Source organism: Budorcas taxicolor, chromosome 7 (assembly GCF_023091745.1).
Source record: "Budorcas taxicolor isolate Tak-1 chromosome 7, Takin1.1, whole genome shotgun sequence".
Taxonomy (NCBI): Eukaryota; Metazoa; Chordata; class Mammalia; order Artiodactyla; family Bovidae; genus Budorcas; species Budorcas taxicolor.
In genome coordinates this window covers 10426717-10451627 of record NC_068916.1, presented here as the reverse complement: position 1 = coordinate 10451627, position 24911 = coordinate 10426717, and the positions used below count along the sequence as shown (strand labels likewise).

At 38.8% G+C, this 24911-nt stretch overlaps 1 protein-coding gene and 1 pseudogene across 1 annotated transcript; both read right to left on the bottom strand.

Moving 5' to 3' along the window:
* Positions 1-455: 455 nt before the first annotated feature.
* Positions 456-1427, bottom strand: LOC128051264 (olfactory receptor-like protein OLF4). Its single transcript, XM_052643794.1, has one exon. The coding sequence runs from the start codon at positions 1425-1427 to the stop codon at positions 456-458; it is 972 nt and encodes a 323-aa protein (XP_052499754.1).
* A 12428-nt stretch (positions 1428-13855) lies between these two features.
* LOC128051267 (olfactory receptor 7A5-like) lies at positions 13856-14796 on the bottom strand (annotated as a pseudogene).
* Positions 14797-24911: the final 10115 nt, after the last annotated feature.

Genomic DNA, 24911 nt, shown 5'->3' with positions numbered 1-24911 from the left:
ATGAAGAACTAAGGTATGATAAACTGTAGTTCCACATTTTACTCTCCTACGAAATTGTGTAATTGGTTTGGTTTCCAAGTTAGTTTTTTTCCCACAGAAGTAGCACAATTCATGATTATTCTTTTAGCAAAAAGAAAGAAAAATTACTCAGTATAAAGTATATCATTTCAGAAGAATTTATTCTTAAGAAATGTGTGAAGCATCATGAGATAAATGGGAATTTACATATGTTTCACACATGGTTTTGAATCAATTTGAAAGAGTAGAAAAATAACAAGAGAAAAATCTTTAGATGATAGGGAACAGAAAAGTTAAGAAAGGATGCTTTTAAAATCATATGGAGAAGCTGAAATCAAAGAAATGGAAATACCAGGCTATAAACTGAAGAAGCAATTGCTATTATCATAGTCTAATCAAAGAATCACATATCCCCCTATGAGGCTTTGACCCTGCTATCATGGGCAGTTTTTCAGCCCAAGGGCAAATGGCCCTTTTACAAACATTTCCATCCCAAAGAATCTTTTCAGAGCCCTTTTTATGTCCTTGTTTCTCAGACTGTAGATGAAGGGGTTCAGCATGGGTGTGACCACAGTGTACATCACCGATACTATAGCACTTGTGTGTGAGCTGTGGGTAGCAGTGAAGCTAAGATACACTCCTAAGGCTGAACAATAAAATAAGGAGACAACAGAGAGGTGAGATGCACAGGTGGAGAATGCTTTATACTGCCCCTGAGCTGATGAGATTCCACAGATAGAGGACACTATCTTAGAGTAAGAGTAAAGGATGCCAGCCAGGGGAACACCCCCGAGAACTACAGATCCAAAATACACCATCATGTTATTGAGAAAGGGGTCAGAACAGGCCAGTCTGATCAGCCATGTGATTTCACAGAAAAAGTGGTGTATTTCCAAGTCTGAGCAGAAGGACAGTTGCAACACTGTTAAGCTGTGTAACAGGGGAAAGAGGGCACTCACGATCCAGGACAGCAGCACTAACAGTCTGCAGAGCCAAGGGTTCATGATGACTGTGTAGTGCAGGGGTTGACAGATAGCCACATACCGGTCATAGGCCATCACGGTAAGGAGAAAGTCATCTAATGCTGCAAAGAGTAAGTAAAAATACACCTGGACGATGCAGCCTTCATAGGTGATGACTTTGCTCTGTGTCTGGATGTTCCACAGCATCTTTGGGATGGTGGTGGACATAAAACAGATATCTACAAAGGACAGGTTGGAGAGGAAGAAGTACATGGGTGTGTGGAGGTGGGGATCTGAGATGGTGGCCAGGATGATGAGCAGGTTTCCAATCACAGTGATCAGGTATATGAAGAGGAAAAGCCCAAATATAAGGGGCTGCAATGCTGGCTCCTCTGAAAGTCCCAGAAGGAGAAATTCTGAAATTTGTGTCTTGTTCCTTGATTCCATGCGATGGAAGTGACTACTGGGAAAAAAGAAAATAACATGAATAATTTTCAAACAGGTATAACTCACATAGCTGAACTTCTGTAATTTCTATTTTGCTGGCAAGAAATTGATGTTAATGAGTTGTATATAGATAAATTCTCCTTGAAGGTATACTACATTTCACCTCTAATTAGATAATTTTGTCTCATTCTCAGCATATTTCCAAGGAGTTCATGCATTTACAGTTTTAATGAGAAAGTCTTTTATGCCTTTGAGAAACATTATGCTGACAGTCAACATGTTTCAAGTACATATAGGGGATAAGCAGAGACACTTAAAAACAAATCTCTCACAATCCAAGGGTGGTGAAAGACGATATTCAAATAAATATAGAATATGTTAGAAGGTGACAGGTGTTATGAAGAAAACAAAAACATGTATAAAGGAGAGAATAGTAGGTGGCATTATTTTATACCAAGTTGCAAGGGCTGCAAACAAGAGGTTATTTGAAGAGATGTCAAGGAAGAGAGAGAAGTACCTAGTGAGATACCAGGAGAAGTGTGTGTCTGGCAGAGGGAACTGCCACTGCAAAGAACCTGAGGAACATACTGGTTCCACATGTCCAAAGGCAAATGAGAAAGCCAGTGGGGTAGAGGGATAATCAAGAGGGGGAGTGATTAGAGATGGTGTCAAGGATGCTGAGGAACAAGGTGGCTTCCCTGCTATAGCTGAACCTTCAGTCCACAGAGAATCCCTCCTTCCATCTTGTTCCCAGAACTTTATGGATTTAGTTGCAAAGGAGTCTTGTAAATTATATCAGATCGTCTTCTTAGTACCATCTTTGATGGACTTTTGGCTTCTGTCACCTTATCACGTCACCTTAGTATGTGAGTGCAAGTGCCTTTGCTTTAACAACTGCTGTCACTCCACAAGGCACAAGTATACACACACACCATAGCCTCCTGGGCTGTGTTACTGTCATGAATTTCTCACCCAGCACCACCTTCCTTAAGCCACGGGTGGTGACACCTCAAGCTTGTCAGATCAGATTATCTTTCTCCTAAAGGATGTTTAAATACTAGCTAGAAATTCCAGTTCACAAGCTACTGAGCAAATAATACAGTTGAGATCTCTTTTAGCTACAATGACTTTCTGCCCTATATTTAAATAAGTATAAAGAGCATGGGAGAGAGAGAGATAAAATGAAGGGGAAAGATATAACAAGCTCAAACAGCCCCTAAGACAATGTGGTGTTCTCGGTTTGGCAACATTTCAACTGCAGCTGTATCCCTTGATAACCAGGAAAGATCAGAAAGAAAAATACCTCTTTTCCAAAGACAGAAGCAATGGTATCTGTAGGGTGTGAAAAACCATACCAATTTGCCTTGTCTCTGTTTTTTCTTTTTTTTTTTTTTCTTTTTTTTTTTTTTTGATGTGGACCATTTTTAGTCTTTATTGAAAATGCTCCAATATTATGCCTGTTTTATATTGTAGATCTTTAGCTGTGAGACATGTGGGATCTTAGCTTCCCAACCAGGGATCGAACCCACAGCCCGTGCACTGGAAGGCAAAGTCCTAACCACTGGACAGCCAGGAAAGTGCCCTTATCTCTGTTTTCTTATGAGATATATTTTATTTGTTATTCTTGGGCTTAATGTTTTTAATTTTTTTCATAAATCCACTGGGAACATCCTAATTCTAGTTCTGATCTTTGAACAGCATGCAAGGGCTTTTGCAGACCATACTCTGTGAGTCCATGAAGTCATGAAAATTCATTCTCTTCTTCTGGATAAATTTCTTCCCATGATTTAAGCCTAAGGACACTGTTTTATTTCAGTATATTGTGATGGTGTCACTATAATGCAAGATTCCAAGCATCACTGATTTCAGCTCCCTTGTTTACTTATTTTCCCATATGTACATGAATACATGTGCATTTATTTTAAAAACACAATTAAGAAAATTATAAATTATGAAATAGAATGACAAAAATGTTAAACCAGTTAAAAGAGTGATTTCATATAAATGCATTAAACAAAACTGAATGGAACATCAAAACCGTTATGTCTCAATCAATTTTTGTTATTCCATTCAGTTTTTAGCAGTAACAGAACAATCAAAACAATCATTAATAATGAATTAATAACTAATTTAGAAAAGACCTTGACTCAAGAGAATCTAATGTATAATCTACCTGGTAATTTCTAGCAAACAGCATATGCATTGTTAATATTTGTTGAATGATTATGAATTAGATCCCCTTAGATATGAACACTAGTGTATGGGAAGATTGTACTTCAATTTGATAGGAAAAGGCTGGGTTGTTGAATAAAATTCGGAATAAATGGCCATCTATCTGGAAGGAAATGAAGTGGTTTCCTATTTAATGCATCTTTTTAAGAAAGACAGTGTAAAAGTGAACAGTCCATTTCAGATGATCATATAAAACCATATATAAAATCTACAGGTGAGAAAACTATTATTATCAAGGGAGAAAATCAGAAGTAAGAAGAAACACAAATTTAACTATATAAAAATTTAAAGCATTTTATGGTCAAAACTAACAACCCCCAAATCAATCACAGAACAATGCTTCGTAAAAAATCATTGGAAATGCAGTTAACTGTTGAGAAGAAGGCATAAAGTATATGTAGATGTATGGTAATAATAAGAAATAACTTGCTGATTGAATATACAAATCTTTGTTCAAAGTGAGTACTAATTTAATAAACAGGAGGATATCTAATTCACAACCTTCAGCCTGGGAAAAAACTTAATGTTGATTGAGGTTGAAACTTTTAAACAAGTATTACAGACATAAGGGAAACTCTCTAATTTCACTGGCAGAGATATGAAATGGAGAACATTGTGGAAACCACCTAAGACAGCTATTGATAATAGAAACACAAATATTCTTTAACTCAGGGTTCCTCCATCTCCACACTACTGGATATTCTCTGCCAGGTCCTTCTCTGTGGTGGGGTCTGTCCTGTACATTGTAGGATGTTTAGAAGCATCCTTGCCCACCACCTGCCCTTCATCAGTGTGACAGCAAAAAATGTCTACTGATATTGCTCAACGTCCCCTGAGGGATAGTTACCCTTGGTTTAGAAGTGCAATGTTAAATTAACAATCTCAAAATAATTTTGTAGCAGTGATATGATAGTCCTCATTGCTAAATAATGATACAGACCATCGAATGTATGAGTCACACAGCCACACAGCCATGGAATATTATATGGACATTGAAATAATGAGCCAGCATTATTACTAGTTGTTTAGAAGCAAGTCCCTGAGTTGTTGCTGAGAAATAGACAAAAGTGGATAAACTGTAGAAAAACATTAAACATACTGGCCACTTATCAGTAAAACATAAAGAAAATTTAATGATGTATTTAGGATTATATTTATACCTTTGTATAAAAGTATGTGAATATGTATAAGTGCATATTTTAGAAGGGTATCTTTAAAGGAAACTATAAAATTAAGGAATAAAAAATACTTATTCCATAAATAAAAACATGAAATAATAAATATACTTAACCTTATGAAGCAAAATAAGATAAAATACATTGCTTCCTGAACAACTGTAGGTAAAAAGTTGAATGAAAAATCTACCACTAACTAATAAAAACACATAAAAGAGTAAGAATTTAATGATACCAGCATTGGTCTCTAATTCAAGTTGAAATTGCCAAAACAGGGAAATGAAAGAATATAACAGGACATTCACAGTGAGGAGACAGAGCGGTACCAAAGTTGTAATTTCATCTCATTGAAATAGATGGACTCAAATACACTTACAGAATGTGAAGGCAATGTTTAATATGGTAAAGAAATGTATACCTGTGGTGGATTCATGTTGATGTATGACAAAACCAATACAATATTGTAAAGTAATTAACCTCCAATGAAAATAAATAAATGTATATTAAAAAATTATGTCCAGAGCTGATGCAACTTTTGCAAATAGATTTAATTAGAAGGCTAAAAGGAACAATAAGAAATAACAGTTGTGAAACTAGAAGTAAATATGTATAAAGTGCTATTTATTATTAATATCACTAAGGATGCTGCGGAACTCTCACTTTCCATTTTGGTTTACAAGGATTGAACCATCAAGAATATTAAAGTGATAACTGAATTCATTCAGTAAGAAAAGTGACAATGAAAAAGCAACAAATGGGGTGTGCTGTACAGCATGGTGACTATATATAGTTCATAACACTTTATAGCATAAACTGACTGACAGATTTGACACAAAAATTGGTCCAAAATTTGACCCCAAAAATGAATTATTATACAATCCCCAGGTTTCCCTGGTGGCTCAGTGGTAAAATCTGAACCTGCCAATGCAGAAGACCTGGGTTAGATCCCTGGGTCAGGAAGATCCCCTGGAGGAGGGCATGGCAACCCACTCCAGTATTCTTACCTGGGAAATCCCATGGACAGAGGAGCCTGGTGGGCTATATTTCATGGGGTTGCAAACAGTTGGACACAACTTGGCTACCAAACAACAACAACGTACCATCCTCACAAATGTATCTATGTATATATATACAAAGAAGACTTGACATTCAGTTTTTGTTAAAAAAAAAAAAAAGAAAGAAAGAAAAGGAAAACAATTTCTTCTTTCAAAGGATTCAATTAAACATAAAAAATAAGTGACGCAGTTTATAAAGCAGAAGAATTGTAGAGACATTTTTAAATAGAAAAAGTTAACCTCATTATCATACATCTTTTCACCTATGAAACTAAGTGTTTTTTTTCCCCCTTACGTGAATACCTAGCGTGAGAGAAGGTACTGTAATGTGTGTGTTTATTGCACAACTATTGCAAGGGTGTCTTTGCAAACAGTCCTGGGTACAGATCTTTCTCCTGCATGTAGAAACCGAGTCTAATATGCCCCATCTTACAATAAAAAGAAATGCTGTCACTTCACTGTGCATCCCACCACAGGTAATATCCTGTGTCTCCCATTTCCTCTTCTATTGGGCTTCTAGAAGATTTAATTGTCAAAACTAATATCCTTGTTTCCAAGTATGATGGTCACTTTTTTTACATCGTAAATAAATGCATTATTATGAAAAGCAGCAAATAACCACAGAGATCTCTGCATCTGGGCTATGCCCGATTGGTCCTCAGGTACATGTTCCTGGCTTCCATCCTCTCTGATCCTCCCCTCCAGTGTCTGTGGGGCTCTCAGACTCACCTGCTTGGGAACTCTGGGTAGATGATTTCTCTGTGAAGGTCAAAATTTCTCCCTAATTAATTGACAAGGCAGATCAAAGTTTTGTCCTCAAACAAGAAAACAGGAAAGGATAAAAACCAAGCATTAGTCTCCCAGCCAGATGTAGGACTGCAAAAGTAAATAACCACATCCTATACAATCAAAGAGGCACAGGCTGAGGGACTGTAGCAGAGGAAATGTTTACAGCTTCCTGTGTCAGTTCATTAGGCATGTTTTCCTCTTGTTAATTCAGCTTCTAAGTACATGATTTCCCTTAGAGACACTGGTCTGGATAGAATTTTTTTTTTTTCCTACTGACTCTCTGTTCCTAGGAGACTGCATTATAAGTTAGGTGAAATCAGTTTTTACAGCTCCTTTGACTTTACCTCTCTTACTTCCAGAGCTCTAAGCCTCCCAACACCTCATCACAGCCCTGAGTTCAAATTATCTCAATAATATAACATGGACAATTTGCCTCAACTAGGTCCACAGAGTCTTCAAAGCTTTGGATTTTGTTGGGAACACAACACCTGAAATCTCTGAATATGATTATTCCCTTCTTCAAAAGGGAATAAATTTTCTCCTTTAATATAAAACTTGGATATTATAATCCTTGGTTTCTTGAAAGTTTTTATAATGCCGATAAGGATTCCCTACTTGTATCAGGAGTTAATAGCTGTCATTTAAGAGTCCTCAGTATAAAATATTTGTAACTATGAAAGACATATATAGATATTGTTATGCAAAAAACTGTGGAAAATTCTGAAAAGATGGGAATACCACCTGACCTGCCTCTTGAGAAACCTATATGCAGGTCAGGAATCAACATTAGAACTGGACATGGAACAACAGACTGGTTCCAAATAGGGAAAGGAGTACATCAGGCTGTATATTGTCACCCTGCTTGTTTAACTTCTATGCAGAGTACATCATGAGAAACGCTGGGCTGGAAGAAACACAAGCTGGAATCAAGATTGCCGAGAGAAATATCAATAACCTCAGATATGCAGATGACACCGCCCTTATGGCAGAAAGTGAAGAGGAACTAAAGAGCCTCTTGATGAAAATGAAAGAGGAGAGTGAAAAAGTTGGCTTAAAGCTCAGCATTCAGAAAATGAAGATCATGGCATCTGGTCCCATCACTTCATGGGAAATAGATGGGGAAACTGTGTCAGACTTTATTTTTGGGGGCTCCAAAATCACTGCAGATGGTGATTGCAGCCATGAAATTAAAAGACACTGGCAAAACCAATACAATATTGTAAAGTAATTAGCCTCCAATTAAAATAAATAAATTTAAATTAAAAAAAAGAAAAAGAAAACACATAAAAAATAATAATAAAAGATGCTTACTCCTTGGAAGAAAAGTTATGACCAACCTAGATAGCATATTCAAAAGCAGAGACATTACTTTGCCAACAAAGGTCTGTCTAGTCAAGGATATGGTTTTTCCAGTAGTCATGTATGGATGTGAGAGTTGGACTGTGAAGAAAGCTGAGCACCGAAGAATTGATGCTTTTGAACTGTGGTGTTGGAGAAGACTCTTGAGAGTCCCTTGGACTGCAAGGAGATCCAACCAGTCCATCCTAAAGGAGATCAGTCCTGGGTGTTCACTGGGAGGACTGATGCTGAAGCTGAAATTCCAGTACTTTGGCCACCTGATGTGAAGAGTTGACTCATTGGAAAAGACTCTGATGCTGGGAGAGATTGGGGGCAGGAGGAGAAGGGGATGATAGAGGATGAGATGGTTGGATGCTGTCACCGACTCAATGGACATGAGTTTGGGTAAACTCCGGGAGTTGGTGATGGACAGGGAGGCCTGGCATGCTGTGATTCATGGGGTCGCAAAGAGTCGGACACGACTGAGTGACTGAACTGAACTGAACTGAACTGAGAAAGATACTACTAATTTATATTCCACAAGACAGAACCCAATAGAAGTAATGTTCCTGCCCCAAATGCCAACAGTAAGAAAACCTATTCTATCTCAGACATAAATCACAGCAGGATCCTCTATGATCCACCCCCCAGAATTCTGGAAATAAAAGCAAAAATAAACAAATGGGATCTAATTAAAATTAAAAGCTTCTGCACAACAAAGGAAAATATCAGCAAGGTGAAAAGACAGCCTTCTGAATGGGAGAAAATAATAGCAAATGAAGCAACTGACAAACAACTAATCTCAAAAATATACAAGCAACTTATGCAGCTCAATTCCAGAAAAATAAATGACCCAATCAAAAAATGGGCCAAAGAACTAAATAGACACATCTCCAAAGAAGACATATGGATGGCTAACAAACACATGAAAAGATGCTCAACATCACTCATTATCAGAGAAATGCAAATCAAAACCACAATGAGGTACCACTTCACACCAGTCAGAATGGCTGCGATCCAAAAATCTGCAAGCAATAAATGCTGGAGAGGGTGTGGAGAAAAGGGAACCCTCCTACACTGTTGGTGGGAATGCAAACTAGTACAGCCACTATGGAGAACAGTGTGGAGATTCCTTAAAAAATTGCAAATAGAACTCCCTTATGACCCAGCAATCCCACTGCTGGGCATACACACCGAGGAAACCAGAATTGAAAGAGACACATGTACCCCAATGTTCATCGCAGCACTGTTTATAATAGCCAGGACATGGAAACAACCTAGATGTCCATCAGCAGATGAATGGATAAGAAAGCTGTGGTACATATACACAATGGAGTATTACTCAGCCATTAAAAAGAATTCATTTGAATCAGTTCTGATGAGATGGACGAAACTGGAGCCGATTATACAGAGTGAAGTAAGCCAGAAAGAAAAACACCAATACAGTATACTAACACATATATACGGAATTTAGAAAGATGGCAATGACGACCCTGGATGCAAGACAGGAAAAAGACGCAGCTGTCTATAACGGACTTTTGGACTCAGAGGGAGAGGGAGAGGGTGGGATGATATGGGAGAATGGCATTCTATCATGTATACTATCATGTAAGAATTGAATCGCTAGTCTATGTCTGACGCAGGATACAGCATGCTTGGGGCTGGTGCATGGGGATGACCCACAGAGATGTTATGGGGAGGGAGGTGGGAGGGGGGTTCATGTTTGGGAACACATGTAAGAATTAAAGATTTTAAAATTAAAAAAAAAAAAAAAAAGAATCATATTAAAGTCTGAGTACAAATGAAAAAAAAAAAAAGAAAACCTATTCTAGACCAGAGCTCCAATAAGCTCATTATGCATACAAATCATCAAAGTTTGTGGTTCAAATACAAAGTATGTCTCATTGGGTCTCTAGCAGACACAGGAACTGCCTTTCAAACAAGTTCTTAGGTATTGATGAAAGTGTAGGTATTGGTCTGTGGATCACAGTTTGAGTAACAAGACAGTAGTCCTGCGTTAGAGTCAGGTATATACAGTTTCAGTCTCCTCCACCGAGGATCTTTATGTAACTTTGAAAGATATTTTTTTTATTCACTTTATAGGTCATGATAAATTATGTATTAGATCACTGAAATATAATAGCTCTTGAGTAATCTGAAATAAAATATATATTAAGAAGGATTGGTAGCAGGCAAAATGTGAGTGAGTGAAAGTCATTCAGTCATGTCCAACTCTTTGTGATCCCATGGACTATATCATCCATGGAATTCTCTAGGCCAAAATACTGGAGTGGGTAGCCTTTCCCTTCCCCAGGGGATCTTCCCAAACCAGGGATCAAACCCAGGTCTCCAGCATTGCAGGTGGATTCTTTACCAGCTGAGCTATCAGGGAAGCCCCATAAGATATCTCTAGTTAAATGCAAAACAATTTGTTCCACAACTTGAGAAAAGATAGATAGTTACTTTTCAAAAAATGGGTTTAATCACAAAAACAAAATAATACAAATTAGGATAGTTGGATATGAAATAAGATAGCAATATGCATAATATCTATTCCTTACTACTAAAGATGCAGAAGAAATTCCATATTTAAAAGTAATAAGCGGAGCACACAATGTGTCCAACTGATAGATTTGATTAAACACAATTTATAAACTCTCACACAACTCCATTAATGGAACTACACCTACATAGAAGAATTAAATGGCAAACTACAAATTTGATGAAGAAAGTCCTAACTTTTGAAAGAATGCAAAAAAAAAAAAAAAAAAGACACTCAGATTCCAAGACACAAAGCAAAATTCTTGCAAAGACAATTTGCATATAGAAAGTGAATGACTAACAAACCAAACATGTATTTTGGTGGTGGTGTTCTGTTGCTAAATCGTGTCCAACTCTTTTGCAACTCCATGTACTGTAGCCCACAAGGCTCCTCTGTCCATGAGAATCTCCAGGCAAGAATACTGGAGTGTGTTGCCATTCCATATTCCAAGGGATCTTCCTGGACCAGGGATCGAACCCACGTCTCCTGCATTGGCAAGCAGATTCTTTACCACTGTGCCACCAGGGAATGCTTAGCCATCCTGTAATGAAAAAATTACCAAGTAATACTCTTTGGCATACCTCTTTGTGCATATTTATACAATGCTCTTTTTCATGGGAATATCAAGGTGGTAGGCAATACTGTGAAATATGTGTCCTAAATACTGCAGTTGCAACATAGCATCTACCTCCATGGGTCTGGATTCTTCTCATAAATACAGGACATGTTGAAACACTGAGCCTGAACAAATTTTTAAATACCCTCCCTTCAATGTTCACACCTCCAATCCTAATACTCTGCTTTCCTACTCCCATGAACTGCAAAACTCCTCAGATGTGTTCTGCTTTTACCAGAGCCAGTTTATTCCTTCCATTCCTTCTTCATTCTCATCCGACTGGAATTCCATTCCCATCACTTATTTGTCAACAGTGATGCTTGTATCACTGAGTCAGCAGACACCAATCTTTTCATATGTTAAATCAATCAATTTTAAATGTATTAGTCAACCTAGGAAAAAATATGTGGCAATCTCTTGGGTCTGGGTTAGGCTGCTTAAGTTCTCAGGTAGCCAGATTTATGACTTGAAAACCAGGAAGCATGTCCTGTCTGACTGATTGCAGAGAGCCAACACAGCTTGACAGAGATTGTACTCCAAAACAGACAGGAGATAGATCTTCTGATCCTTGAACAAGCAGGGACTTGAGCCATCCTGGCGATGTGAATTTAAAATTGACTAATGCCCCTACTAGTCCTTGTTATGCTATATTGATGATGTTTATGATTATTCCATGTACTGTCAATTGTCTAACTTGTTTTGTCTCTGCCCAGGTCAAAAAGCTACAACATACAGTGCCAGTTCAACAAAGGTATAAAACTACAGCTGACCACGAAAATATCACACACTCTTAGATGGACACCACTATAAGGACTCTGAGGCTTGAGACTAACAAGAGGGGGAGGCCCAATGCCCCTCGCCATCCCAATTCAGCAGGAAGTAGCCCAAAAGACCTCGACATGGCTATTCCCAAAGAATTGGGCCTCCCCTCTCTTGAGGGGGGGAATGTTAGGTAGGTAGAACAGGGAAAAGGAGTCCAAAATGGCAGTGGCTATAAGACAAGGAAGGGAAAAAGCCCATGAAAATGACACAAAAGAAGGTCTGAGGACCAGAGTGAGGATCTCAGGTAAAACAAACAACACTCCTGGCTGGCCCAATTTACACAGGACAGGCCCAGGGAGAGATAAACAGATAAACAGAGGAGCCAAAGCAAGCTCTCTCTCTCTCTCCTGCGCACTGGGGTGCTCTTCTCCTCTTGTCTTTAGATCGACGTGCCCTCACGCCTCGAAGATGGATTTTCCTACCATCTTCTAAATAAAATAGAGCTGAAACACTGATTTGTCTAAGAGCTATAACATGGTCCATTCGAGACCTGAGAGCTATAACACGGTCTATCCAAGACCTGAGAGCTGTGACACGCCGAGGGGGCTTTAATGTCTGTCACTCCAAATCTTTGTTGTGACAAGACCAAGAATCCAGGAACTACACTCGCATGACAATATGAAGACACTTTGTTTACCGTACATGAAAAATCTACACTAGATAAGCAAAAACTAAAGGAAAAATAACACAAACATATCACTAAATAAAATCATTAAATCATAAGAGAAGAAACACAAAGAAAAAAGAAAAACAAAGAACTACACAATCAGAAAACAAGTTAACAAATGGGCAATAAGTAATACCTACCAAAATCCTCTTTAAAGCAGCCAGTAGATTAAATGCTCTCCTAAAGAGCCAGCTTAAAACTAAATATTGGAAAAAAACTAACATCATGACACCCAGCCCCATTAATTCATGACAAGTAGAAGGGGAAAAGGTGGAAGCAGTGACAGATTCTTCCTCTTGATCTCCAAAATCACTGTGGACAGTGACTGTAGCCATGGATTCAGAAGACGATTGCTTCTTGGCAGGAAACCAATGACAAACCTAGACAGTGTGTTGAAAAGCAGAGACATTACTCTGCCAACAAATGTCCTTATAGTCAAGGCTATGGTCTTCCCAGTGGTCACATATGGTTGTGAGAGTCAGAATGTAGAATAACTGATGCCTTCAAACTGTGCTGCTGGAGAAGACTCCTGATAGTCCCTTAGACAGCAAGGAGATCAAACCAGTCAGTCTTAAGGGACATCAACCCTGAATATTCACAGGAAAGACTGATGCTAAAGCTGAAGTTCCAGTATTTTGGTCACCTGACACAAACAGATGATTCATTGGAATAGTCCTTGCTGCTGGGAAATATTGAGGACAGAAGGAGAAGAGGGCATCAGAGGATGAGACGGCTGAATGGCATCACCAATGCAATGAACATGAACTTTGGCAAGCTCTGGGAGATGGAGAGGGACAGGCAGGCCTGGCATGCTGCAATCCATGGAGTCACAAAGGGTTGGACATGACCGGGCAACTGAACAACAACAGGTGAAATGTTTTAATAAAAAGACTTTACTCCTAATAAATTCTTCATAAATCTATGATATTCCTTCAAAACAAAATGGAATTTCCAAACATTTTTGATCCAAAGGTAGAAAAATGGTGGAGTAGGAAAAAATTTTTAATGTCTATATATAAGACTAAGGATAAAGCTTAATAAGAGAGTTCCTAAAATTGTATAAAGATGCTGAATTCAAAGAAGAAAAGAAAAATGGAAATCTCAGGAAATAAGTGCAAGGAGCAAATTTTATTTCACTATGATGAAAGAACAACTTCTGATTCTAATTCTTTGAGTTATACAATCCAGAGCACTAATATAATTGGTCTTTTATGCTAGGCATCAAATATAATCTCTTTAGAGCCTCTTTTTTATCTTGGTTTCTCAACTGTAGATGATAGCATTCAGCATGGGTGTGACCACAGTGTACATCACCAAGGCAATTGTACTTGAATGTGAGGTGTGGGTAGCAGCAGAGCTAAGGAACACTCCTAAGGCTGTAAAATAAAATAGGGAGACAACCAAGAAGTGGGACACACAGAAAATGCTTTATTCATCCCCTGAGCTGATGATATTTTACACGTGCAGGAAACTATTTTAGAGTAAGAGTAAAGGATACCAGCAAAAGGACCACCACCCATCAGGACAGCTTCAAAATACATCACTATGTTATTAAGAAAGTTGTCAAAACTGGCAAGTTGTACCACCTGACTGAGTTCACAGAAAAAGTAGGGGATTTGCACAACTGGACAGAAGGACAATTGAACACCATTAAGCTGTGTAGCAAGGAATACAAGGCAATCAGCACCCAGGATATCAGAACCAGCAGTCCACAGAGCCGGAGGCTCATGATGACCGTGTAATGCAAGGGTGGCAGATGGCCACATACCGACCATAGGCCATCACTGTCAAGAGAATATCATCTAATTTTGCAAAGAGAATGTAAAAATACATCTGGATGATACAACCTTCTTAGGTTATGACTTTGCTCTGGGTCTGAATATTCTGCAGCGTCTTTGGGACAGTGGTGGAAGCGAAGCAGATGTCTACAAAGGACAGGTTTGAGAGGAAGAAGTACGTGGGTGTGTGGATATTGGAGTCAGAGATGGTGACCAGGATAATGAGCAGGTTTCCAAACACAGTGATCAAGTACATGGAGAGGAAAAGCCCAAAGATGAGAGGCTGCAATTCTGGATCGTCTGAGAATCCCAGAAGAAAAAATTTAGAAAATTGTCTATTATTACCTGGTTCCATGTGGTGGAGGTGACTACCAAGAAAATGAAAATAACATGACTAAGTTTCACAAAAATTGGCATAACCCTCATAGATGAAATAGTAAAATTTCTATTTTGCTGTCAATAAAATATTTTTAATATCTTGTGTTTAGAAAAATTCTGTTTCATCTCTACTTAGGCATTTTTGTCCCACTGTCAGCATATTCCCAAAGAAATATGCATTCTACAGTTGTAATGAGAAATACTTTCATACATTTGAAGAATATATATTGAGTGTCAACCATGTTCAAAACATATATTTCTGTTTAATCACTAAGCTGTGTCTGACACTTTTGAGACTGCCCCCCACCCCCGGACTATAGCTGGCCAGGCTCCTCTGTCCAAGGGATTTCCCAGGCAAGAATACTGGAGTGGGTTGCCATTTCCTTCTCCAGATGATCTTCTTAACCCAGGGATCTAACCTGCCTCTTCTGCATTGTTAGGCAGATTCTTTACCACTGAGCCATCTGGGAAGTCCCTCTAAACAAATATAAGTAACAAGTATATGATGCTAAAAAAAGGAAGTTTTCACAATCCAGTGATGGTGAAAGATGATGTGCAAATAAAATATTATATAATATGTCAAGTGATTACAGTTGGTATGAAGAGAACATAGCTAGATATGTGAAGAAAGCTGAGTGACGAAGAATTGATGCTTTTGAACTGTGGTGTTGGAGAAGACTCTTGAGAGTCCCTTGGACTGCAAGAAGATCCAACCAGTCCATTCTAAAGGAGATCAACACTGGGTGTTCTTTGGAAGGAATGATGCTAAAGCTGAAACTCCAGTACTTTGGCCACCTCATGCAAGGAGTTGACTCATTGGAAAAGACTCTGATGCTGGGAGGGATTGGGAGCAGGAGGAGAAGGGGATGACAGAGGATGAGATGGCTGGATGGCATCACTGACTCGATGGACGTGAGTCTGAGTGAACTCCGGGAGTTGGTGATGGACAGGGAGGCCTGGTGTGCTGCGATTCATGGGGTCGCAAAGAGTCAGACACGACTGGGCGACTGAACTGAACTGAACTGAACTGAGGAGGTATTTTCATGGACTGCGTGTTCAGGTAAGGCCAGCAAACAAGGTGATAATTGAACAGAAAGCTCAAGAAAGGGAGAAAAGGATCTAGTATGATATCAAGAGAAATATGTGCCTGGCGAGAGAATGGCTGCTACAAAGGACCTAAGGAAAATGCTTGTTCCTTGCACTTTATGAATTTAGTTGCAAAAGCATCCTGTGAATTAAAGCATCTTCCATCCTTAGTACCTTCTGCTGACTGAGTTCTGGGCTCTGTGATATAGGGCACCTTAATATATGAGTCCAGGTGCCTCTGCTTTAAGAACTGCTCTCATTCCACAAGGCATAAGCACACACACACGCTCGCACACACACACACACACACATCATCATCATCATCATCATCATCATCATCATCATCCTCATCATCATCACACCATGTCCTCCTGGGCTATGTTCCTACCACACATTTCACACCCAGAACCACCCTTCTCACACCATATACCACTATAACTCAAGCTGATCAGATCAGATCATCTTTCTCCTACAAAATGTATAAATAGTACCCAGAAATTCCAGTTCATAGACTGCCTATAGACCAATAAACTTGGGGTTCATTTTTATGATCACTTTCTGCTCTGTATTTAAAGAAATATGAAAAGTGTGTGTGTGTGTGTGTGTGTGTGTGTGAAAGAGAGGCTGGGGGAGAGTGAGGAGAGGAAAATGAAACAGACATTAGAGGGTAGAAGATTGAACAAGCTCTAATGGCCCCTGAGACTATGTGATAAATTAGAGTTTCCTTTGTTTGGCAACATTCCAATTCTGGTTATCTCTGTTTGACACTCAGGAAAAATAATTTTCAAAAAGAAAAATACATGTTTACCTTGACAGAACAGTTATACTTTTATAATGAAAGAAACCTGACATATCTGACTACCCCAAAAGAAAAATGGGCAAAGTAAATAAACCAACAAAAATGAATATACAAATGAAAACAGTAACAGTTGAACATGTCTTATATAAAACAGTAGAAGACATTTTTCCTGAATCTTTTCCATTTATTTGACCAGTTTTTTACTGTCCTATAGGGAATGAGACAAGCTCTTTCCCAGTTTTCTTCTGGGGCATCTTGTGTTTGTTATTCTTGGACTTTATGTATTATCATATTTTTTAAAATAAATCTGATGAGCATACCCCAGTGCTATTTCTGTCCTTTGTTCAACACACAAAGGGCTTTTCAAACTATACTCTGTAAATTCTACAGACACCATGTCAATCCATCCTTTTGCCCTGAAAAATTTTCTTCATAATATTCATGCCTAAAGACATTATATTATATAAATAATTATTTCATTGTACTATTACTTCACCATGATAATGCAAAATCCTAAGCATCAGAGACTTCAACTGCTCTGGTCATTTTCAGAAAGATATGTGAGTACGTGTGCACTTATATAGAAACACAGGCTTCCCAGGTGGCGCTAGTGGTAAAGTACCTGCCTGCCAATGCACGAGACACGAGACACAGGTTCAATTCCTGGGTCAGGAAGATCCCCCGGAGGAGGGCATGCAACCCACTCCAGGATTCTTGCCTGGAGAATCCCATGGACAGAGGAGCCTGGTGGGCTACAGCCCATAAAGTCGCAAAGAGTCAGACATGATTGAAGCGACTTAGCATGCACTCAGGCATACAGAAACATATTTTAATAAAATAAAGAGAATTGAAGGAAAAATAATTAAATAAATTAGTTGCAAAGAAACTGTATTTTTAAAACATTGAATGGAGCATCACACACTAACTCAAACAATATTAAAATAGTAATGATTTAATAATATCCAATGAACTAGTAATTAAATTGGGAAATGTGTAAACATGAATAAAATGTATAATGTTCCTGAAAATTATGGCACATATTAGATTCTCGGTTATTGTACATGGAATGAATCAAGAATTATGTGTCTACTATAGGTTTCATTAAATACATATAAGATTGCACTTCAATTTGGGAAGAATAGATTATAGAATAAATCAGAGGGGTAATCTATGCAATATAAAAACCAATCATTTTTTGGTGAATACCTGGACAGTTACACAGTAAAATCCACAAGTGTGCCAAACTATCTTAATGCAAGAAACCCAACAGAAAATAGATGTATTTAACCAAGCAAAATGATTTTAATGGCAAAACAGTCCCCAAAAGTTCAACTGAGAAACAGCTATTCTTTTTTTTTTTCCCTACTAAACTGACATTTTTTGTTTTTGTTTTTGGTCCATCAGCAGATGAATGGATAAGAAAGCTGTGGTACATATACACAATGGAAACAACTATTTTTAAAAATTATTTCAAAAGTTGATAATGGTAGATTAAGAGGCATATATTATGCGGGCATATAATAATAAAAATAGGCACATTAAAATGACAATTCAAGGTATTAATTTTTTATCAAACTCAGTAACAGTTAAGAAAAGAACACTTTTTCACAACCATTGGTCTGTGAAATTATTTAGAGTTGTCACACAGTTTATAGTGGTACCTTGAAACAGGTATCAAAGGTGCATTATCTGTTTGCAGACAGAAGTTTAAAATGTTACCCTGTTAGGAAAACCATCTGAACAATGGTATAGATATTAAAAATCCAGTTCTTTAACTGAAGGCTTCTCAGTCTCAGCACTATTGACATTCTCAGGCAGGTTGTTTTCTGTGGTGGGGTCTGGCCTGTGCCTTGTAGGATGTCTAGAGCATCCCTGATCTCCACCCACAGTTCCTGGAATAACAGACAGATATTTTACAAGCATTTTTTCAGTATTTCTGAGGAAACAAAGTTGCTCCTGCTTAAAACAACAGTTTAACTTTAACAATCTCAAATATTTTTGCAGGAATGATATAATAGCAACTCAAAGAGAAATATTAGGAAAGACCATCTGCAGTGTGAGTAGCACAGCACCTTATGAAATACTAAACAGCTATTGAAATAATGAACCCATATTACATTGAATACTAGTTGACTGGACGAAAGTCCTGGGACATTATTGACCAACAAGGAAAAGGCAACACAAGTAGAAAAAAAAAAAAAAACACTGCACTGAATCATCAAGCATATCTGTGATGTGCATAGGATTCTATTCATGCATTTGTACAAAAGTGTATGAATTAGGTATCAGCACTTTGGCCACATCATGCGAAGAGTTGACTCATTGGAAAAGACTCTGATGCTGGGAGGGATTGGGGGCAGGAGGAGAAGGGGACGACAGAGGATGAGATGGCTGGATGGCATCACTGACTCGATGGATGTGAGTCTGAGTGAACTCCGGGAGTTGGTGATGGACAAGAAGGCCTGGCGTGCTGCGATTCATAGGGTTGCAAAGAGTGGGACATGACTGAGCGACTGAACTGAACTGAACTGAACTGAACCTCATGTAGAAAGAAAAGTTTAAAAGAAATCAAGCATATATGGGACAATGTTACTGGGAATAAAACTAGGTTATGTGGTAATGGCTTTAAAGTAACTGAATGTAACAAGATTGAATGAGTATCTGTAAGTTTCATAAAGATGTGAACAGTAATAATTTAATGATACCAACATTAGCCACTAATTCAATGTTAAACTGCCAAAGACTTGGAAATAAAAGAATATGAGAAGATATTTTAAACTGCAAGGAGGAAGTAGTATTCAAGTTAAATTTTTTTTCTTAAATATACATGGATTCAAATATGTTCATGAAAGACAAAGGTGACATTTAATCAAATGGTTTTTAAAAAATGATTTTTATATGGTGCCCAAAGGTAATACAACTTTTATAAATACATTTAACCAAAAAGGATTAAAAAGAACAATAAGGAAGAGAGTAAAAGTTAGAAATATGTTTAATAGGTGTGTGTGTGTGTGTGTGTGTGTGTGTGGTAAGTTGCTGCAGTCGTGTCTGACTCTTTGTAACCCTATGGACCACAGCTCACTAGGCTCCTCTGTCCATGGGATTCTCCAGGAATGAATACTGGAGTGGGTTGCACGCCCTCCTCCAGGGGATCTTCCAGTCCCTGGGATCCAACCTGTGCCTCTCACCTCTCCTGTACTAGCAGCGGGTTCTTTACCACTATCTTCACCTAGGAAGCTCATAATAGGTGATTAATTAGCACAAAAATTTATGCAGGAAAACATTCACTGTCATTTTTTTAAAACAAGTATTGTCAAATGAAGAATATTGCAGTGACAGCTCAATTCTTTCAATTAATAAAAATGCAAAAAACAATGGAGAGAACACCATATGACTGACTGACCACATACATTTTATAAACTACCAAACATTCTCACAAATATATCTATACATACATAAAACAATTAAACGGCAAGCATTTTGTGGAAAGAAAATAAAACCTCCAATTCATTTTGAAAACTGTGAGCAAAGACAGTAATAAAAGCACTCCAACTGCAGCATACAGAGGGTTCTCACTGACAATTTTTGATTAACAGAGTGTGTAACACACAGATAAATATACATTATATATGTATATGTGTGTGTGTGTGTGTGTGTGTGTGCACGCGCGCACGCGCGCATGCATGCACTCAGTCACTCAGTTGTGTCCAACCTTTTATATATATGTAAGCATATATAACTATCCAGCAAGGGCTTTCCCATTGCCCAGTGGGTAGAGAAGCTGCATGCAATGCAGGAGATAGGATATGTCGCTTTGATCCCTGGGTAGGAATTGTCCCATGGAGGAGGAAATGGGAGACCACTCCAGTATTCTTGCCTGGAGAATCCCATGGACAAGAGGAGATGGCAGGATACAGTCCATGGGGTTACAAAGAGTCAGACAGGACTGAGTGACTAAGCATTCCAGCAAAGAGAAGTCACTATCTTTCAAGAATTTTTTTAAATTCATTTATTTTTAATTGGAGAATAATTGCTTTACACTATTATATTGGCTTCTACCCTACATCAACATGAATCAGCCATTGTATACATATGTTTGCAAGGATGTATTTTCGTGAAGCCCTTGGTCCAGATCTTACTCATTAATATAGAACCAGTCAAATATGATCCATCTTTAAAAAAATCCTTACTTCACGGTACATCTGTCAACATCTAATAACCTATTTCTCTACTCTTGTTACTTAGCATGTCATAAGGCTTATGTTCCAATTTTACTGGAAACACTTTATGCCTCCCATTCTCTCTTTTACTTGGACTTCCATTATTAACATTTAATTGGCAACACTGAGCCTTACCTTACTGAGGTCAAGGTTTGCTTCTCTTTTTCATGCCTGCTCAGTCGCTCAGTCATGTCTGACTCTGTTGACCCTAAGAACAGTAGCCCATCAGGCTCCTCTGTCCATGGGATTCTCCAGGCAAGAATCCTGAGGTGGGTTGCATGCCCTCCTCCAGGGGATCTTCCTGACTCAGGGATCAAACCCATGTGTCTTATGTCTCCTGCATTGACAAGCAGGTTCTTTGCCAATAGTGACAACTGTGAAGCCCTTGCTCCTCTTTTAGTCCTAAGTAGATACATTTATTTAGGAATTAGGGCTTCCCAAGTGGTGCTAGTGATAAATGATCCCCCTGCCAATGAAGGAGATGCAAGAGATTTGGGTTCAATCCCTAGGTTGGGAAGATCCCCTGAAGTAGGAAATGGCAATCCACTCCAGTATTCTTGCCTGAAAAATTCCATGGACAGAGGAGCCTAGCAGGCTACAGTCCTTGGGATTGCATTCACATGACTGAATGACTGAACATGTACACACAATAATTATGGTAGCAAACTGCCACAGTAATTTCTGGTATCTTTGCTAGGCTGGGCTGAATCACAGGTGACTTCAGATACATGTTCAAGGTTTGCATTCTATTTCTCTCCCACAGTGTCTACTGGGCTCTCAGACTCACCTAGATGGGAACTGAAAGAAAGGTCTTTGTGTGGAAGTTCAAATGCCTCCTGGAGGGTTGATAATAGAGACCGAAGCTCTGTCCCCACAAGACAGCTGCAGGGAGTGAAGGACTGATTTCCCAGTCAGTCAGACTCAGATTTTCAAAGTGAGAGAGTCAATTCCTAGGCAGGTTGATAAGTCCAGGGGTCCCCAAGGAGAGAAGGGTGTGGAATTCTCAAGGAGGAAGAAAGGACAAAGTTTTTTTTCCCTCTACATTCCTTAGGACTATATAACAATAATGTATCCTGCTTGAGGACTGCTGCTGCTAAGTCACTTCAGTCTTGTCGACTCTGTGCGACCCCACAGATGGCAGCCCACCAGGCTCCCCCATCCCTGGGATTCTCCAGCAAGAACACTGGAGCGAGTTGCCATTTCCTTCTCCAATGCATAAAAGTGAAAAGTGAAAGTGAAGCCGCTCAGTAAGTGTCCGACTCTTTGTGATCCCATGGACTGCAGCCTACCAGGCTCTTCTGTCCATGGGATTTTCCAGGCGAGAGTACCGGAGTAGGTTGCCATTGCCTCCTCTGATCCTGCTTGAGGACAGTTTCTGGAAAAAGTCTTCTGACTAATCCTGTTATCTTAAAATGTAGATTATGGGAGTGGGTCTAGTAAGGTCTTTACAACCTCTAGACATTCTTTTGATTCACTGTAATAACTAAATAAAAAGAATATAACTCCATTGCTAACACTAGCAAGGGGGCACTCTTTCTGCCCCCTTCTGCTGTCTATGTCAAAAGCTTTCTCTGCCTCTTTTATATTTTAATAAAACTTTATTACACAAAAGCTCTGAGTGATCAAGTCTCGTCTCTGGCCCTGGATTGAATTCTTCTCCTCTGGAGGCCAAGAATCCTGGCGTCTTTTGTGGCTCAGCAACAGTCTTTCAAAAGGAAACATGTTCTGTGGCATCCAAGATTTCTCAGGCTGAGGGGCCCATAGCAGAGAGATTTTATAGCTCACTTAGCTTCTCATTAGGCATCTTTCTGCTGTAACACCCATACTCTGTACCTGATTTCCCTGGGGGACAGGGGTCTGGACAGAAAGGAAAATTTTCCATGTCATTCGTTGTTCCTAAGAGACCAGTTTACAAGGCAGGTGAATTCTGTTTTTATTACTCCTTCCCCCTTAATTCTCCTGTGTCCAGAGGTCTAAACCATCCCTGCAATTTATCCCAGTCCAAGCTAAAGTTTCGTCAAAGTCTAGGTTAAGAATTCTCACTTGATTAAGTCCCTCAGATCTTCCAAGTTTTCACTAATGGTGAGTACATAACTCCTGATATTTCTAAAAAAATATTTTATTAGTATAACTTTGTCCCTTAATATAAAACCTTGGGAATTACACTCCTTGGCTCCCCGACATTTTGGCCAACTCAATTAGGATATTTATGCTTATATCAGAAGTTACGAGCAGTCCTTTAGTACTTCGTTATGAATGTTTTTAATTATGGGACAAATTTAGATATTTTTGTGCACTGTAGCCTAACTTAGCACATTATAGGGACTGTCTGCTTTAATTTTAACATAGGTTCATGCCTAGAAAATTCCATGGACAGAGGAGCCTGGTGGGCTACAGTCCACGGGGTTGCAAAGAGTCGGACACGACTGAGCGACTTCTCTTTCTTTCTTTCTTTCTTTTTCTATAGTGTGATGTAGTCTTCTTATATATTAATACTTCATTCTCCATTATAGAAATGACACACAGAGGGGTTTAATGCTCTGCCCAAAGCTATAAACCGAGAAAGGGATGGAGTCTTGATTGGGAGTCTTGTCAGAATGCTTTTAGTGCACAAGTTCTGTAGCAGTGATTCTCAATCAGAGATGACTTTGCAGCTGGTGATATTTTTTAGGGCCTAAGGGATCCTACACATGTAATGCATAGGACAGTACCCAATACTTATAATTATACTACCTCAAATACCATCAGTGAAAAGGTTTAAAATTTATTCTAGTCTAGCACTTTTCTAAATTGATTATTCTTTTTTTTTTAATTGTTATTTTTACTTTATTTTACTTTACAATACTGTATTGGTTTTGGTATACACTGACATGAATCCACCACGGGTGTACATGAGCTCCCAAACATGAACCCCCCTCCCACTTCCCACCCCATACCATCCCTCCGGATCATCCCCGTGATTATTCTTAAAAATTACTGAGACCTATAGTCCAAATGCAAATTATGATTCAGCAGGTCTGATTCAAGCTACCAGGTGTTCTGCATTTCTAACAATATCCTACATGTTCTTAATGCCGCAGGTCCTTGTCGGGGTATGCCAAGAAAACGATTCTGTTAGATTCAGGTGTAAACAGTTTTAGGTCTTCATCAAGAATCTTCCATGTATGTAATTTTGAACGATACATTTCACTCACTTTGTAAGCAGTGGTAAATTCTATTTGATTCTTTTACTGGGAGAAGGTAATAGCTTATGATGAACGGTGTTGGATTCATGATTTCTGAAGATTTAACTTCAGGACCGGGGACCAAGCTTGATCACCCAAGAGCTTTAGTATAGCAGAGTTTTATTAAATTATAAAAAGGGACAGAGAAAGCTTCTGACCTAGACATCAGAAGGGGGATGGAGAGTGCCCCCTCCCCGCCCCGCTAGTTTTAGCAACCTGTTTTATGTCTGTTTGAAAGCTATTAATCAGATAAGAGAGACATCTCAATGCTGCTGGAGTTTCACCAGGCCCCTCTCCCACAATATACATTTTTGTGATAGGATGGTAACAAGTGTGTCATCCTCCAGCAATAAAAGAATAAATATAAACACTGGTTTGTTGAGCTATTATCAGCCCAAGGTTTCAGAAAAGGAAAAAAGTTAGTCTTTAGGTGGAACCATCTTGAAGAAAGGCAAATTCCAAAACAAATACATAGCTTCACTAACTTGGCTTAAGAAAAACATTTCCATAAGAAAAACGCATTGGTTAGCTCAAGGTTTGAGAAAAGTTAAGTTCAGGTGGAACCAGGTGTCATCACGGCAACACAGAATTTTAAGAGAAAAAAATCTGACACTTCGTTTGTTCCATCCTGCCACCTAAGGGAGAGAGAAAAAATGTTTCACACTTGCAGCCTATTTCCACCGTTTGGAGACCCCTTGCCTTCCTGCCTGTTGCCCTCTCAAAGGCAAGAGTGGGATGATCTGACAGACTACCATTGAACTAT

Bases quoted from the DNA above. Each gene is read 5' to 3' on its own strand.
- LOC128051264 (XM_052643794.1), bottom strand. From the start codon at position 1,427: ATGGAATCAAGGAACAAGACACAAATTTCAGAATTTCTCCTTCTGGGA.